Source organism: Anguilla anguilla, chromosome 1, assembly GCF_013347855.1.
Source record: "Anguilla anguilla isolate fAngAng1 chromosome 1, fAngAng1.pri, whole genome shotgun sequence".
Taxonomy (NCBI): domain Eukaryota; kingdom Metazoa; phylum Chordata; class Actinopteri; order Anguilliformes; family Anguillidae; genus Anguilla; species Anguilla anguilla.
Genome location: NC_049201.1, coordinates 67,603,555 through 67,622,189, shown reverse-complemented (window position 1 = coordinate 67,622,189; position 18,635 = coordinate 67,603,555). Strand labels below are relative to the sequence as shown.

General features: G+C 43.9%; 1 protein-coding gene across 5 annotated transcripts in view; it reads right to left on the bottom strand.

The window, feature by feature from the left end:
* sema6e (sema domain, transmembrane domain (TM), and cytoplasmic domain, (semaphorin) 6E) overlaps positions 1-18,635 on the bottom strand; it is a 119,143-nt gene that overhangs the window by 25,463 nt on the left and 75,045 nt on the right. For 4 of the 5 annotated variants that reach the window (XM_035431581.1, XM_035431583.1, XM_035431585.1 and 1 more), the window contains exons 4-13: positions 9,916-10,110; positions 6,908-7,022; positions 6,358-6,415; positions 4,939-4,995; positions 4,405-4,506; positions 2,320-2,410; positions 1,918-2,040; positions 1,716-1,804; positions 960-1,177; positions 496-627 (exon numbers count right to left, since the gene is read on the bottom strand). In XM_035431581.1, the coding sequence (XP_035287472.1) occupies positions 496-627; positions 960-1,177; positions 1,716-1,804; positions 1,918-2,040; positions 2,320-2,410; positions 4,405-4,506; positions 4,939-4,995; positions 6,358-6,415; positions 6,908-7,022; positions 9,916-10,048 (1,118 nt within the window). In that variant the 5' untranslated portion in view covers positions 10,049-10,110. The remainder of the gene's footprint in view (positions 1-495; positions 628-959; positions 1,178-1,715; positions 1,805-1,917; positions 2,041-2,319; positions 2,411-4,404; positions 4,507-4,938; positions 4,996-6,357; positions 6,416-6,907; positions 7,023-9,915; positions 10,111-18,635) is intronic. The other variant, XM_035431582.1, reaches the window with a different exon arrangement.

The following is an 18,635-nucleotide window of genomic DNA, read 5'->3' as shown; positions in this document are numbered from 1 at the left end:
TCTGAAGCTATTAAAGAGCTATTTTTGAGCGAGGGGTTGACTCAAAATGGAGAAAATGAAATTAAATGAATACTGCTCAAATAACTGCAATAAAATCATACATTTTCCACCCACATCAATTGTATTCATGTCATATTTATTTGATTGACATTTAGAAAAGTAATTATCTTCTTTTCATTACCTTTCAACCCAAGAGCCTGTGTCCTCTCTTTCCCTTTCTGGTATCACATTTAATGTGCCTATAAATTACAACTGTTAATTAATGCAAGGTCTGCTACCATCAACTAAAATAAAACTCTACACTATTTTTTGTTGCCTAATGAATAATGCAGAGACTGTTCTATTGATACTCGTCACTGAAGTAGCTCAGCCCCAGAGGAGCAAACCACAATGGGATAGGACGCTTTCAAATTGGCTGTCGCCCAAGTATATCTAAACAGGGCATGGAAGCCCACCATCTCCAGGCCCCTTCCACTATCAGCAGGACCCTCTCACCTGGGTCTAGGCACCTGCTCCTCGGGCACCGGTGTCCAGGCCAGCTCACTGCTCTTCTGTTCTTTGAACTTTCCACTGAAGACCTTCTCGATGTCGTCCATGTAGAAGGCACACACTGCAGAGCCTGTTATACTGGAGGGCATATCCATGCAGAGCAGGCTTTTATCCCTGTGCACACCGACTCTCCATACCACACATAACATTCTGAGACGTTCCCACACCACAACTCTAAGAGTAATAAACGCTCAGTAACAAGGGTAGACTCTTTTGGTGCACACACACACGCATGCACACATAATATGGTCATATTTGGTATATCAATGCATAATGACTATTTTTGTATATTTTAAGTTGGCACTGCTCATTTGTCTCATTGTTTATGATTTTTCTGCTCATCTCTGACTGTGCACAATCCTATGAGTTCACGTATGAGCATTTCTTTGACAGACAACCGACTGACTCACCTGTTGGCCTGTGTGGTGAAGACGCCAAGCACGGTGGGCCTCTGGTTGATCTGCATCACATTGGTCAGGGACTGCAGCACGTCAAAGTAAAAGAAGGAATCGCCTGGCACGGAGCAGTTGAGGCGGGCCTTCAGGAACGAGGTCCAATAGCGCTCGAGTACCCGAGGGGACCCGCCATTGTCGTTCTTACAGACACGGGCCACCCGGGAGAACACCACCTGCAGTGTGCGAGACAGCCATCGTAGGAGGAGAGAAAAGTAACCAGAATTGGTGATAAAGATGATAACACCAAGGCATGTATGAGCCTGCTATGGAGAAAAGAGGATAATGCCCACCGGTCTATCATTCAGGGGAGAGCCCTATATCAACCGATCAAACTTTATTCTGTAAAGTCCTTGTAATTATTGGATAAATTCCAGAGGAAATTAAAATAAAACCATCCATAAACCCCTTCAAGTCAGTTTCACGAAAATTGAAAAATGATAAGGTAATTGCTCTGATCATAGAAGCATATTAAGACATTAAACACAAAACAGATAAGGTAAAAAAAAACTAAAAAAAAAAAAAAAAAAACTTCTGAGCTTGGCTGAGAAAATCAGGTGTTATAAGGGCCAGTTTTGCATATAATTTTGAAGCAGGATGCTTGTGAAGGCTACTAAAATGCCGCCTATTTGGGAACCCAATGGGTTTGCAGAATACAGATCAAAGTCCTTCAGGCTCTAGAGGACTCCACAAGGCCACCAGACACACCCTCACCTTGCCGAGGGTGGTGTACTCCACTGCGATCTCACTGAAGAAGAAATACACATAGTTCCCATATTCAATGGCATGGAGAAAATGAGGCTCTGGAACAAAAACAAAGAAAGGAATGATACATATTTATTACATATCGCACATGACATTACATGATATTCGGCAGTGTAGATCCTGTAGGACAGTCATATGAAGGAAGAGTCACCTCTGAGCGACTTGGAGTCGTATTTTACGGTGCGCAGGACTGGACTGCTCTCTCCAAGACTGCGATAGATCACTGCGTCACTCGCTAGGAAATCAGTCATGGTGGCTGAGTAGAAGGCACCACCTTGAAAAACAAACCAAAAAAAAAAAAAAAAATACTGAAGCTGTGGCTCTGCAAGTTAACTATGTTCAAAACAAACCCAAGCAGCCGGACCTCCCTTTAATGACATTTCAGTGGAATCCTTAGGCAAATACTGACCTTTCATGCATGCTGGAGATGAATGAGCGCCAGACACTTTACAGCTCACAGCAATACCAGCAGGACTCGGCTTTCAGATGGTAATCGAGCACATACTGTATCACCGACGCAGAATTCAGAGAGGGGTGAGCCCGGGGAACTCACCTGCAAACAGACCCACGTTGGACTGCCGCGATTCGAAGGGGCAGCGGGCCTGGCCAACAACTTCTTCCCCGTGCTGCTCAAGAGTGGACATCTGAAAGGGGAAATTAAATTAAATCGGGCAGCGCGTTTTTTTGATCGTTCGAGCGTCTCATCGGTTTAGCTTGACAGTCTTAATGCGCAGTTGTTAACATTCCATCAAAACCGTTCAACTGCGATCTCATACCGTTTCATCATGCTTCATTCCATTTCCCAACAGATCTGCTGAATGCTAATCTTCATATTGTGTGTCAAAACCAAAAAAATATCAAGATGATGAAAAGGGCGTTTGCTAGATGGGGCACATCCTGGATGTCACTTTCAGGGTTTTATTTTGAATGCAGCAGCATAAACTGAATACATAATTTAAAAACCTAACCGAAGTCAATAACAAACAAACAAAAAAACACATGATAAACACTGTTCATACACAATCTGAAAGTAACCTTGCCCAAAGAGGCTACACTAGCCCGGAAGGCAGAAAGCACAGTGTAATCTATGAGGCCATTAAGATCCCTTGACAGAGAATGGGAAAAAGCATAGAGCGTATAAATTTGTTTCATTTGTTGTACATCAAAATTTAACGGTCAGTGAGTCAGATTGGGTGAGTTATCGTGCCTTTCAGAAACCGGAGGACATCTCTTGCCTGCAGAACTTTCAGCAGCTCTGTGTGCGGCATCATTAGCGAGGCGCACAACTTCAACCTAAAAAAATGAGTGCAAGCCCAATGGGCAGGGCGCCGCGCAGGTGGGCACAGCGCAGTGCGTGGCTACCTCCTACAGGCAGAGCGCAGGAGGCAGCCAGGAACAGCTGCTCGTGCGAACGGTGACAGCCGCTAACCTATTTGTCAATGCAAAAAAAGAACAAAACAGCAAAATCTGCCAACTTGTATAAATACAATATAAATGCACTCCCTACTGACTGAAACAAAAAAAGAAAAAATCGTATGCTGCCGCTGACTCACACACAAAGTTTGGCTGTGGATTAGTGAATTAAACAACACCGAACTAACCGATTTCAACTTTTAGTCCAGGCACCACCTGCTGCACACAACATCTGTCTGAGATCCATCTGGCTCCAATAACCAGCCAGTAAGCTAAGAGGTGTCATTTTCTATGGAAAGTGCATCCCATGCAAAATAAAGCCAAACCCAGCCCACACCACCTCTCCAAAACCTCATGCCTTTTCAAATATCACTGCAGATAGTTTACAAGTTACAGCGTCCAAAGTTCATCCCATTTTTGTCTACAGAAGCATCAGATCAGCTTTTTCAAAGTTGGTGAGAGAAGTATATGTGCTTGATTATGAGTTAAGCATTTCCACAGGTCTGAAGAATGTACACAGCGATATAGAAGTCTCGTCTTTACGGACTGCAGTGACTGCCTGAGAACTCCCTATGATTCTTATATTTTTACGAACAAATTTTTTCTTCAGTGTTCCAAACACAGTACCGTGAATCAATTGTCACAGACTTTGACGTCAATTTTTAACTGCTAAACTCCTTAATTCTTATTTCATTTTTACAGTTTTATATTAGACCTGAAATGACCCTGCTATCATGCTGCTGTGACACTGTTGTCTCTGAGTGCAGATGGCTGCTTCATTTTCACTCTGGGTTTCATATCAGGCAGAAGATTGTGTCTTGATTGGTTCAGCTGTTAGTTTGTGACTCAGTATTGCGACCAGTCAGTTTCAACACCAGAATTCCCAGCATGATTCTACTGACAAGAAAACAACTATTTATTCAGATGGCAAACTTCCATCTACAATTGAATCAAGCATGCAATTTCTAAAACACATATTCCCTGAAATTTCTACACAAGCAGTTCACCCAAAGTCAGTTTCCTTAAATTCAACTATTTTGTTGACCTGAAATACAACTAAACCTATTAGTAAAGTGCCATTGACACTTACACTGTATGGATAAATACGACTGAGTAAAGGCTTAAAAGTATCCATTACGCAAACCTGAAGGGCATTTCCTTCTGTTTTTAGCTCCTGTGAAATTGCAAACTCGACAGTGAGAGAAAACAGAAGCAGGCAGCGTACCTTGTAGTTGCGGCAGGTGGGGTTGAAGGCGTTGGTGCCGCAGGCAAACAAAGTCTCGTCGTTACGAGGCACCAGCACTTTTATGTAGTTGTAGCACTCATCCTGCAAACACAAGCCTCTGCTTTAAGAAAATGACAGACGACAGACTTCTGTGACAGTGCCTCCCCGCATTGTGGGGCTTTTACCTGGAGCATGGTTCGTGCACCTGAGTACATGTATCCACGCATACACACACACATACACACAAACACACATCCCTGTTATAATCCCTCCACTGAGCCCTTTGGTGCTGCCTGAGCCCTGAGTCTCACTTCTCTGGCCTTGGAGTAACATTACTCCACAGCTACCTGTCTACTGATAACCAGGGGAGCAGATTTTGATCTGGGAGCTGAACAACTGCTGACAATACTTTCCCACAAAGCAGCTGCAAAACACAGAGGAGGAGGACAAGGGTAAAGGGGGTGACAATGCAGCAGAGAAAAGAAGGGAGTGCTAAAGAGAGATGGAGGGAGATAAAGTGAAAAAGACACTCACGCTGTTTTTTCCTCTCACGGTGCACTTCTCCACATCTTTCGTTTTCCACGTCAGCTTCTGCAACACACAGAAGAGACTGTAAACAAGAACGGAGGTGTACTTCCATTTAAGCTCAACAGTAACACGGGTTACCTGCTGTGTTGAAGGAACACACGCAAGAGAACGCATTGAACACACTGGCAAGTGTAATCACCTGGGCCGGTTAGTTGGTGCGAAGTTTGAGTGTGCTGAACTTTAGATTTCTGCATTGGAGCCTGCATTCACAAAGTGTAGCATGAGCGATTGCATAGGGCTGAGAAACACTTCATTTTTAAGGCAGTGCTCGGAGTTCTCTCTAATAGGGCCTGGGCTGTGGAGAGGGCCAGCTCTAACGAAGTCCCCTCTCCTGCCTATTATCTCCTGGAACATTAGCAGTTGCCGCACGTCTCCTGAACTTAGGATAGAGTCGACGGGGAGAAATCCATCAGCTACTTAACAAGCTTGTGTGGCTGGAATGTCCTGATGTATTGTGGGCCAGCATTAGGCAGTCAAGACTGCAAGGGTGATTTACTGACCCTTCTGCATGCCCCTCGGGATGAGACACCTCATCAGGGGAGCTAAGGATGCTGGGAAGTGAGGGGACCCCACCTTGGGCTGGAGAAATATTAACAGATCCTATCTGAAAATAATACTTTTCATGGGTCAGGCTTGTGCACAGCTGTGTGTGGTGTATCTGAGGTGCTCGTGTCAGAGATGGGGAAGCTTAGGAGGCCAGAGGATGTAAGACTGGTACCACTGCTTGCAATTTAGAAAGAGAACACCACACCATACTGTGTGGCATAGTCTCAGTGCTCTGTCTACTCACATCAGGTGTGCACACAGGCTATTCTCATTTGGCTGCCTTTACATTGTTAAAATTAATAATGCCGTCGAAAATAATAGTGTTAAACAACATCAGTCTAATCCAAAACAATAATGCATGTGTTATTGTTGTGCCATCCCATTTACAGAACCATTTTGGCAATCCTCTTTGAAAAATAAATTGCAGGTGAAACGTGTGTCTGGTAGGGTAGCCAAATGTTAACCCATGAACAAATATCTGAATCCCCTCCTGTATGTGGCTGGGGGCTCAATTCTCCACCATCACACTTTCTGTGATCTCTATCTGTTACCCTCTGTTCTGTCCTTCTCTTTGAATAAAGTAAAACAAAAACAAATCCATAAAAGCATGGGAAAAAGAAGAATAGACAGCTTGTAACATTTAAATCACTTAAAGTGGAGCAACTGCACCACAAACCTGTGAAGGATGCAGCTTTGAAAATACAAATTAGATTTGAAAAAAAAAAAAAGACCGTTTCGTGGTGGAAAAATGAATGAAACTGGAAGCTGGCGGCAGAGGTGAGCAGTTCACAGCAGTACCTGGGGGAGGTTTGTGCTCACCTGCTGCGGGATGATCTTCTCAGCAGAGGCGCTAAGATTGACAGCAAACACGTGATCCCTGCAACAAACAGAGGGCAGAAGGCTTTCAGTGACTCTTTATCCCCCTCTCATCCAACCGTCTGAGCGGTGTGCAAAGTCTGTGGACAAGAGCAAAGCCCTCCCAATCTGCCGTCCCGGATACTCCTTAGCAGAAACAAGATTGATTTGTTTTGCTGAGCTGTAATTAACCAGTGACAGATGTATTAAACGTATATAATTACTGACTTTTCCGCTGGACTGGTGCAACAAGTTTGAGGGCCTAGATGGATCAGCTGTGAGACGGATCAGGCCATAGCACAACAGGAGAAAGGTACCCTTGAACAAATCATATAACCTTACAGCCACATCAGTCTAAAAAGCAGCTGTGTTACTGGACACCATGTCCAATGTAAGCGCAGGAAGTGCTCTCAGAAAAAGGCCTCAGCTAGGCAAATGAACGTGGTAACTGCAGGAGTGGCCTGCCGGATCGGAGGCGAGCGAGCGGGCGGGCGGGCGGGCGTGTGTCGCGGACCTGGCTGCGATGTACAGCATGTGGTTGATGCGCAGCATTCTCTGGAAGTCCAGGCCCAGCCGTTCAGTGTCATTGTCGGACAGGAGGCCCTGGAAGCTGGGGTACAGGTAGGAGTCTGTGGAAGGACAGACAATTGCAAACAATTACGTTTGCGCCGTTCAGCGAGGCTCGCAGGTCACCTGTGCATTGATTAATACCGCAGGGCAAAAAAAGCTGAGCTGTAAAGCAAAATATCACATCTTTTGCGCATAAAACCTTCAACCAACATAAAGAGTAAGGGCTAAGCAGTACTGTATGCTCATCAAATATTCCCTCTCCTTGGTATTCAATGCAGTTAATTTAGTGAGTCAGCTTGCCACCATGGATGACATAACCGTACTGCAAGTAGCTGTGGCCAAAGCAGGGGGCCGGGGCCAGGCTTTGTTTTTGAAGCTCACTTCCTGGCTTTGGTAAGAGATGTTGCTCTCTAGCGCCAGCACGGCTGGCTCCAGTAAAGGTCTTTCAGCCACCCGTTTCAGTGCAAGCCAATGGTACCAATGCGGTCAAAACATAAAGTCAGTCGTTTAAATCTTACATTCATTTATTATATTTATTTTGTAAATAATGTGTATTACTATGTATATAGCATATGAATTACACGTTAGGACACAAAAAAAGGGCATTTAAACATATATTCGCAAAAACATCATGATTGTTCAAGAGTGAATGATGTAATTAAATGAAGGCTGCATTTGAGCGTGGGTGTCTTACTGATTTCATTCTAGGGAAACAGCCGGAAGTCCAAGCACACCCCCTGGAAAGAATTCCAGTTCACGACGTGGCTATAAATGCAGTCCATTTCAGTGTCACGTTGGGCCACAATGGCACCAAGCAGTCAAAAACACATTTAGCACGACGCCACTAGGGACAGACCCTCAATCTTCTCACGTAAAGATGGACACTCTGAACACACACTCAATATGGGGCCCCTCTAATTAAACAATTGACATAATTGTTCTCTCACTGCAGTTCTAATTCCACAACACACTGAGGTTGAATGTGAGCCAAGCATTGATGGAGGGAAGCAAATTACAGTGTTCAAGAGTTTAACTATTCTAATTATAGTCCTATTCTTCTTCGCTGGAGCCCTTGAGGGTTTCACCTAATTTCAGCAGAATTGTTCCAAAGAATGGCTCACTGCCTTTACTGCACTTCCATAAAGCCTGTCCTGAAAAAAAATCAGCCAATTAAACTGCGTGTTTATGACAAACTATAGATGGAGGCGACCAGGGTGTACGCACAGTGCTTCTCTGAAAGATTATCAGGAATATACACTAAAATATTTTAACCAAGTGTTCTGTAGAAATCAGTAATTGGGGGCTGCTAGGTGGTTCACCTCACTTAAGATAGGGTTTAATGAGTGGGTCTGTCTCACAGTGGGCAGCAACAACCCCCTACAGAGCATAACTGGCTGTAGCGTCACCCAAGGAATCAGGCTGTGTAGCCATCAGTGGCTGCTCTGGTCAATCTGCAGTTTGACTATGCCAGCTGCACTTGAAGGCTACACTTCAGACATAATGACAGAGCAGCACTAGTGCACTGCAGACTGAACAGAAAATGGTGGCTGGAAGCGCATAGGACTTAATTGACTGAGGACTTTGAACAAATAAAACTGGCTACAAATACAACTGAACGTAGAAACTGGGGATAAAAAACAAAATACGCAATTAAAAAATACTAATTGGTGAGCCTCAGGATATGTACTTTTTTGGACATACTAAACATACATATTCAAAGACCATTACACAAAGACCTACAAATTCCAAAAAGTTACATCCAACTGAATACTGTCTCTGGATTTACTTTTGCACTGAACAAGATTATATTTAAGGTTAGAAAAGTTAGTGACCCCTTAAACACTGATGTGTTGAGTCTCATTGCTGCTATTCCGTTGGTTGCAGTTCCCCAGGATTGCCGTTTACCAATGCGGCAGGGGGGTGGTGCTGTATCCCATGACTGGCAAGTGCCGCATCACCACAGGACACTGCAGTTCATTATGTAACCCGGACGGCTACTGCACATTATGTGCTGAAAGTTTATTCCAAGAGACAGAGAAAACAAAAGCAAGGCTCCCAGCTAATCGATCAGCTGGGACAGACACTGTGACCAACAGAAGTGCATTGTGTTAAAAAGCGCTCCTGGGTTGCCTTCAGCCTAGCACATGAGGAGCAAGAGAAACCTCTAAGACAGAAGATGTATTTGAACTTATAATCTACAAATTCTTTTCCCTTTCTCTCTAGGTTTCTAGCTTTCTTTAGATCATATATATTTGTTTCTTTGTGCTTTCTCTCACATAATTACAATTTGATGTTTTAAATGTTATCTTTCATCAGGTGTGCGTTGCCCTAGGTCAGAACAGTGTCCACTCCCCGATCCACTATGACGGTGGTGTAATTTCTTCTAAGCAGTTTCTCTCAAAGGTTTTCAAATGTGGTAAGCAAACCAATCCAGTTCTTCCAATTAATGCAAATTGAAAGATAATTTTCTATCCAACATTATTGTATCACCATGCTTTACGGACCTCTCTTGATTCTGAGGTAATGTCACTTGTATAAATTGGTGACGAATGGTTCTCATTATACCTCCTATGGGATCTACTTTTTGTCTGGCTATTTCTACTAATGGCCCTATATTTTACTGAATAGATTATTCCATCCCAGTCTAGGTCATTTCTACAGCAAGCTCTTTAATCAATTAAGGGGACCTTAAATTAATCAAGGCGGTGCCCCCAATTGCACTCAATGATCCCATAGATCAGAAAGAATAGCGTAATGGCTTCTCCATATGCCACTAGCAAAATTTACAACGACAGTTTTTTGTAAGTGAGGCAAGCCATATTGGAATACAGTACAGCAATATTAGTGCAGAGCTGATGGGTTTTCTCAGTGCAAGCTAAATCCACACATACGAGGGTGATAAGCACATTGTCATCCTTTAGAACCTGTGACATCCAATCACGAGGAGCTTACACTGCCTGCCAACAATGCTGATTGGCTCCAGATCCTTGGGGAAGGGTGCAGCTGCGATGGACACTTGGAGCACACAGGAAGCCAAGGTGAGTGCCACCATCAGAAGGGGCCGCAGCCCCGGGGTAAGCCTCATCTCCAGAAATGGGGGACTGGACCTCAGCAGGTTACCATGCCGGGCAGCTGCAGGTGCCCTGTCAGTGAGAGATAGACAAAGACAACAGAATTATCATATGAGGAAATGGAGCAATTGCTATAAATTACAAGTTCTTACATTGGCAGGGAGAACAAAATATTTGGTAAAGGATGGGATGCAATATCTATAATTTTTCATGTTGTACGCCAATTAAGCTCCTTTATTACAATTTAAAATGTAATAAAACTAGGCTCATTCTTGATCAACGTCTATGAACACAAAAGTAGTCTATTCTCTGAAAATGGAGGTGTTACTAAAGGAGGAAGGAAAAAAATAGAAAGCCCAGCTCAGATATTGGCCATCTCAACTGAGCTCCCCACATCAACAATCGCACCTTTGAAAAGGTGACTAATTTGCCAGCCGAAGCTCCTATATTTATAACAGCGTTGGACAGCACAGCACGTTCTCATCAGCATGTGCTGCTCAAGGGGAACGTGGTGAGCGTGCGACTGTGCATTAACCTACTCGCCGTGAGTCTTTCACAGGTGAGCTAACACAATAAACGCTGGTGTCCCTCAGGAATCCGCCTCTTTCTGTCTGCTGCGTCAAAAGGCCGACTGGGAGGTGCAAGGTCCCAGTTTTCCGGAAGAAAAAATATTCCAAAAAAAAAGAGACCAAACTCCATCACAGGGGCAGACCAGAACTTCTGTTTTACTTTGATTGAAATATGAAATTCTTGGGTGCATTCCAAATTGTGACAAAATGCTCATTTCAACATTTGCTGCATCTTTCCAAGGTGAAGGGTGACAGCAAACGGATGGCAGACGATTTGCTTTAGCAAAGACAGAAAGGGCCCCTCTTGTGGGCTCACAGAGGGCAGCATGCCCCCTCCACAGCTTCATCCATTCAAACTCTCAAAACTGTGCGTTCAGCCTTTAGAAACATCAGCCCGCAGTTATAAAGCAATCAGAAGCAGATTTCAGAGATAAGGATAGTCATCCATATTAATCGCATGCAGGCCCATTCTGATTCAGGGGAGAAAGCTGCTTTTTGTGATGAGGTCAGGCAATAATCACAAACCAATAAATTAGAAAGATTAGTGTCTGCCTCAGTTCACTTCAAGAATTACAGCCACCAGCATTGTAAGACTGTGTAATGCGCTGAGACAATGTGACTGATGGATGAGACAATGGCAATTTCCACACAGAGAACAGACAAAGTGGCAGTGACTTGCAGGAAATGGCAAATTTCCAACCACATCCGTGGTGACTTCTAATTACATCTCCACCTGGCCGCACCACAGACACCACCCGCTGAGCTAAGCGACTCATAATCCCTCATCTATCCAATACCGTTGGGACCAGAGGCAGAATGGAAAAGAAAGAGATTTAAACTGAAAATGTTGGCAGAAGTTGGCAGAAAAGATATTTCAAGTTATGCACACATGGATTTAACTATTGAACATGACATCATTTTTCAATTCTTCAATGCAAAAAACCTTAACAGTGCTCTGTAGCCTTATAGTGCATGGTAAAGCAGATGTTGCTGAACATTTTTAAACAGAAGCCTTCAGCAACACAGTAAAACATAGCAGGACTTTGCAAAACAAAATTGTACCTGAAATTTAAATAATCCTGCCCTGTGCTTGGTCAAACCAAGTAAACACTGCTTGATACAATGGTTAATTTAGCACTCCATGTTTTCGTTTCTGACTGGAATGGACTGCTAGTTGCCACATTTATAATGTCTATCACTTTGTGCTTCCCCAATGTAAAATCAGGAGATAAACCATCTTTTTCCACATCACACCATTTTCTAGAAATTGTTTCAAGCTTTTTCTCAACAGAAAGTGAAATTCTAACTCTATTCCAATTCTAATTCCATTCCAACTTAAAATGTCAGCACTGGGTCAATGAGGTCCCAAAAATACAAAAAAAGGGGATAGGTGGGGTGGGGCCGATGTGTGAGGCAAACATGTGAGGTATTAGTGTATTTGCTATGCAGTTTCTTGGTTGAAACTCAGAGCAGAGTGTATCTCCTGCTAGTCCAGATTTCAGTAAAGCACTCCTACCTGAAGTGTTTTAAATTTCTAAGGCATTCCGTGAGGTCACGGCAGAAGCCTCCCACTTTTACATGATGCGACAGTGAAATAGTGCAGAAGAGGACTGTGGACTGTCACATCACCTGCTGTGCATGCTCAGCGCTCTTGAATTAAACGGGTCCAACTGAAAATACAACACACCTGATGTCACGGTCTCAGCAAGTGTCACAGGCAGCAAATGAAGCCTTAAGGCAAAGACCATGAGGAAAGAATGCATTCACTCTTAACCAGTGTGTGTTGACAGGGGACATCAGATGACTGGAAAGCAGTGAAAAGGAAAACAACTGATCTAAAGTGACACACGAGAAATGAGCAAGACTGTAAAAGCACTCCACTGACACACCAACAATAGCTTATGCAAGAGCTTATGCAAGTGCACCAGATGCACAGTATCTGCAACTGGGTGGCTTTCAAAAGTGAACATCCATGCAAACCAAGTCAGAAAGGGTTTGAAAGAAACTCTGTTCCTGAGAAGAAATCAGTAAAGAAGCTGAAAACAGTTGACAACTGTGGGGGGAGAGAAAATCCATGAAAGTCTCTGAAGTGCTCTGCATCTGATCCATTCCAGCGCACCGGAGGCCTGGTATTAAACGCCGGCCCTGTGACAGATGCATGGCTTGGCCTCTCCGGTGGCAGAGAGCACTGCTGCAGCTATAAATACGCGCGCCTGGATCACGGTGGCATCGCGACGGCAGAGCGCCTGGCAGCCGTTGCGGGCGCTGAAAGACGCTGGCTCGAGCCGTCGCTGGCACAAAGCTCCTCGAAGGCTGCGGAAGCGTCGCCCAGGCCGATTAAACAACTTCAATCACACGCTTTAGAGTTGGATTTCCCTTTGTGAGGCTAGTGTTAATGAACTCGCCACCGACACCTCCTCTGACCCCTTTCCATCGCCGCAGCTTAGGAACAGCCTTAGTGGCCGTTCTGAACGGAGGCTGTCCTCTTTCCAGTCCACAGTTCCAATCTGTACCTCTTCAGGGTGCCAAGTAGAGAAACCCGAAAAATGGGTGTGGGCTGTACACCCACAGACACTGGCTGGACCTTGTTTCTTCATGCTAGGACTTGCCACGCTCTCAACCACCTACGCCTTTCACAAACTCCAAAACAACATCAAGCGCGCATGCGCGCACGCACACACACGCACTCCTCTATTAATCCCAGACTATGGAGGTTTGTTCTTTAATCAATTGCTGTTCAAAGGCTCTGGAAGTGAGAGACTGATGAGCTGACAGCTGTCGATTGGATATAAGCCACCGCTGATCCCCCTCTCTCTTTGTACTCATTTAGATTTTTAAGATTCCGTTCTCCTGGTTTTAATGAAGCGGACTTGTTAAGCCATCTGGGACACGCAGTCAGTTTGGGGTCTCTTTGTGCAGCAGAGGGTTCTGGGCCGCCAAGGCTGCCCATCGATTAACTGACATTCATTTAGATTCACTGTCAATCCGGCTCCTGTTGTACAGCAAGACATCCCTCGCCTTGTTCATCCCTAGTGTGCAAATTGGACAGCCTCGCTAAAAGAATGCCAGGTCTTTATAGTGTCTGGAACAGGCCTTGTTATTGTCCTTTTAAAACTTAATTGTCATTAATTCATCAGTTCTCTTGAGCAGCACAAGCTTCACTGTAAAATCCCAGTTGGCACAGTGTCAATATTCCATAAAAAAACATGCAATCAAAGCCTTAATGGCACTTTTATATTCAATTTATTATGCTTTATGTTGTTTATGTCATTCATTTCAAACAATGGATCTGCCAACAACTTCAGACCTGGTAACAGAGCTACACCATTTTTACAGCGAGCAATAGCAATACCATACCATTTATAGAGAGAGAGAGAGAGAAAAAAAAGCAGTGTAATCACAATGCCACCGTGCATATAGATCAATACTGATACCTTCAATCTTTCAGATGGCTACAGACCGTCTGTGTACGTGGCCAAATAAATCAAAATGGACCCCCCTGCGCTGCTATACGCTGGCCTACGCGATTAGGCTGCGTTTCCCCACATTCTGCTGTCATTTCAAACATGATTAGGCACATTAGCCCCCGCTCTCTATGGACCATTACCCTCCCAGTGCCCCGTCAGGGACTATCATGTAGCCGGGGTGATGGGGAGGAACACGGCCTGGATGATTAGGCACAGTGCTCTCTGAGCTGAGATACAGTTGAATGGGAGAGGGTGAAGTGGAACGGCAGAGCCCGCTTACCCCATGGCTAAACTCTAACCCCCGAAAGGTACTGTATGTTTGCTTGCACATTTCTTGTGGACTCTTATAAGCGGCCTGATTGACATGATGGCAAATGCCTTTTGACCATTTCAAGCCAGCACAATTTTGCATCATGGCCTGGATGACAATCAAAAAAAATATGCAGACAAGTATAGGGTACAATGGGCGAGAGTATGAGACTAGTTTGCAGAGTGTGTGTATTGTTGCTTCAACTAAATGCCTCTGAATAATGTTTATAATTTTTGTTGATAAAGCTCAGCAATAAGCAAACAGATTCTCTTCAGCATCTTTAATTATGCTCTCTGCCATCCACTGACAACAACAACATGCAGACATTCTGATCTAGTACACTCCTCGTGATTTATTTCAGTCAATGTTTTTTTTCCAGAAAAAATATCTGATCAGGAGGGTTCTGTGGTCAATAACAATCCGGTGGCAAAACAGCGAAGGACAACATGTGATCCACGCCAACAGCTGGTGTAACAAATAGGCTACTTAAGTAGTTAGGAAAAACAAAACAAAACAAAACAAGACCTATACCTTGTGTGCAACCCGGGGTTACAAAAGCGGCCATTGTTAGCCGGGGCCACGTCATCTCTGACCTGCTTGCGTTTGGTTCATCGTGCCTGCTGACATCTGAACGCGGTCCCGTGATGAGTCACGCGTGGCCGTAGATTAGCCCCGGAGAGCGCCGGGCAGCCCCGCGGTGAGCTCCCGCTAAGGCCTCCTCCAGGAGAAGCTCTCCATTAAGCCTGGTAGAGCCCATCAGCCCGCATCAATTCCCAACAGGCCGCCCCGAAAGAGGGGAGCTTCTCTAATTAGATTTCCAGTAGTTAAGCGCGGTGGCACCACGGAGGCAAGCTGGAAGTTCAATAAAGGAACAGTGGGCCATTATCAGCAAATGGCCCTGTGGGATACTCCATAATGTTTCGAGGACGATTGTCAGACTCTCATTAGCTTCAAAAGCTAATCAAAGCAGTACCTTACAAGAAGTGCTCAGAAGAATCAGCGAGCACACTCCTCAAAATTCACAATGTACAACAAGGATATGTCCCAAGGGCTACGGCTATTTATTTAAACATCCCAGGCTCCACCACAGCTTAATACTGAACATGAGAGAAGCTGCCGTTGCTTTTGTACGTTTAAAACAGTTGGTGTTATTTTATGCCTCCAGTAAATTCTCACAACAGCAATCTGGCACTCCTCTTCAAAGTGTATGTCATCTGGATGCCATCGGTATTTCATGTTAGGAATATCAGAGCTTTGGCCACTTTTAAACGATGGCAGTGTGAATGTTATATGATGCTGCAAGGCTGAAATGTCCTACCCGCACTGTACGTTAATTGATTTTGAATCAATACACATACAGTATTTTGCCTATGATGATATTTATCATGTTAGGATTTTAGCTTTTGTGTCTACATGTTTGCCTTCATTAATCTTGCAGGTTTGTGGAATGCACAGATAAACCCAAAATCCTTGGGATGCAAACAACTGCAGACCACGCATCAGAACCATAAAACTGACTAACTAATATGACTCCAGTTCAGAGTTTGATCTGTGGAAAATCTCTCAGCTGTCATTTTGCTCCCTTGGTGTGCAAAATCAACCATGAAAGTACTGTCTATTTCATTTTTGGTAAGGAAAATAATCAAGGTTCCAAAGAACTTACAGAACATACAGTACGTTTAGTGTGACACATTCAATGACACTGAAGCTCTCGCTTCTCTCACACACTGACACGGAAGGTATAAAATGGAAATGCTGTTGTCATCCAGGGCCATAGCCAATTTATCAATTTTCCAAAGTCGCTACACCCCATAGACTGTCCACACCGGGGCCTGATCAGTTCAGACAGACTGGGAGGCTAATTTTTGAAGTATGAGTTTGTTCTATCCTCCTGTCCCAGTAATAATCCATCAACCATTCTTCTAGAAAATCTTGCATAGTGACGGTACTGGCTTTTAAATTCTGTGCTGCCAATTCCTCCCTGTCAGTGCCTGGGCTTGGATTTAACACCAAATCAGTGGGTGAGTCTCTGTCTAAAGAGCAGAAAAAGAAAGTGAATGCAGGGAAAGCCCTGCAATTGTGGTTTTGCCACAGGCAAATCCCTCAGAGCGTGAATTCAACCAATGTTCTCATCTCCACTACAGCGTTTGAACTGCCATTTTCTGTGCACTGGGAGACACTGGAATTCCTAGTTCAGTTTTTATCACAGTACTAGACACCAGACCAATATGACTCGCTTATAGTGCTTTAAGAGCAACCAGAGGGATTCTGAGAGGGGGAAACAACGTATAAACATGTTAAAAGGATTTTGAGACTGATACTCCAAGCCTTGACAGCTTACTGAAGGAGCAACTTACAAAAGACAAAACACTATGAGGCCTATCTCTGCTCCAGGACAGGAACATACTATTGAAGCACCTGTTATGAATGTTGATTGTGTATTTTCTCTAACATTCTCACAGCAACCCATAACAGCCTCTTGCATCAGGGAAAGCTACTTTAAGGACAAGAAAATCAGCCAGACAGTAAGCAAGAGACAGATCGATAAAAAGGATCACTGAGAGTATTATCCATTCTATTCACGTAAGAAAACTTCAGAAAGTGGTATCATTTGCAGGGGGATGAATGTCCAAATGTAAAAATGTTCTCACTAGCTGTAAAAAAGGGCCAATGTTGATGTTAATTTTTCACTGCTCACCACAGAAGTAATTATTTCACCAATGTGATCTTTCACTGGTCTTCCTCACCAGTAACTCCCTCTCTCACCCCCATTTCTTTTACTGCCTACCATCTAAAGGCTTGCAATGGTCCGCCCAGGGCACAAACTGACACAGTAAGTGGGGAAAACATACAGAACATGAGTGGGCAAGAAAACAATAGTTTTCCTAGTTATTAAGTAATTCCTGTGTCACCAATAAACACTACCCACTGCAAAAAGACAGGAACTCAAGCCTATCCATTTGTCCAAGGAAGTTAGAGAGCAGAGATAAGGTAGCTTTTGAAAGCCAGCCTGAAAAGAAAAGGTGCTCGTTTGTGTCAAAGTGTGTGCGGCTTCATCTATTTTTACCAATCTATTTCAGCACTTCAAACCCACAGCCTCCAGACCTGACTGCTGGAGCCATCCTGTGTGCCAAACGGTGGAGTACACAGCATGATTTCAGACTTCCATTCCCTGAGGATGTTATAAGTGGGTGGATGTGCGTTCGGGTAGCTAAGAGAAAGGTGGTGATGGTGGTGAGGGGTGGGGGTGGGGGGGGGCGGCAATGGAGGAAACGATGCACCGCATCAAAGTGCCATGGTGCACTCTATCAGACTTGCAACACAATCACTTCACCGAGCAACAGGGGGGAGAGAGAGGGCCACAATAACCAGCCAATCCCGGTTCAGGCTGTAATTAAGAGTGTCACGCTACTATGGCAGTCACACAAATCAACATTGAAACACCTGCAGCAGTAGCTTAACAGTCATACATGTTCATTAAATTGCTCATTAATCTCTCTCTCTCTCTCTCTCTCACACACACACACACACGACCACAAAGATGTTGCTGTGCCATTTTCTCCTAAACATAGCTTATCCTGTGTTGCATAGCTAAAATGTAAATTCATGGTAATATATCCATGTGCTGGCCTGCTGTGACGACATGCACAACATTCACAAATCTTTTAAACTGACATTGTGTCTAAATTACGACTGAGCTGGTCAGCAAGGCTGACAGTAGCTTATAAGTTTCCAATAATGCAACAGGATTAAATTAATCCAGGAAAAGCAGCGTTACAATTTTATTCACATTGGCCATCCAACAGTCTTCCTGTCATATGTTCTCTCCTTCAAGGTCATTCCCATCAACAAACAGTGACCCCCAAACCAGTTTTATCTAAAGCATCATCGGCACAGTTCTACCTGCAGGCATAAACCATTTACCTAGAATGACATTATAAAAAACAGAACGTGCTTTTGCTGCCAAACAAATACAATAAATAAAGGAACTTTCACAAGACCATGCATGACATTAAAAGCTGAATATGGCATTGCTAAGCTGCATTTTACGAACACTTCCTTGTGGGTTTATAGGGCCCAAAATGATGAAATAATGGCAAAACCCCAAATACATACTACAACGTGTAGACACAATATGTATAAATATTATTTATTTGTTCATTTCAGACTCATTTCACCATGCTGCTAAGTCATTATGGTCCCTGTACATGGTCATTATGCAAGTATTGTGAAAACAATTTTTTTTTTAAACTAA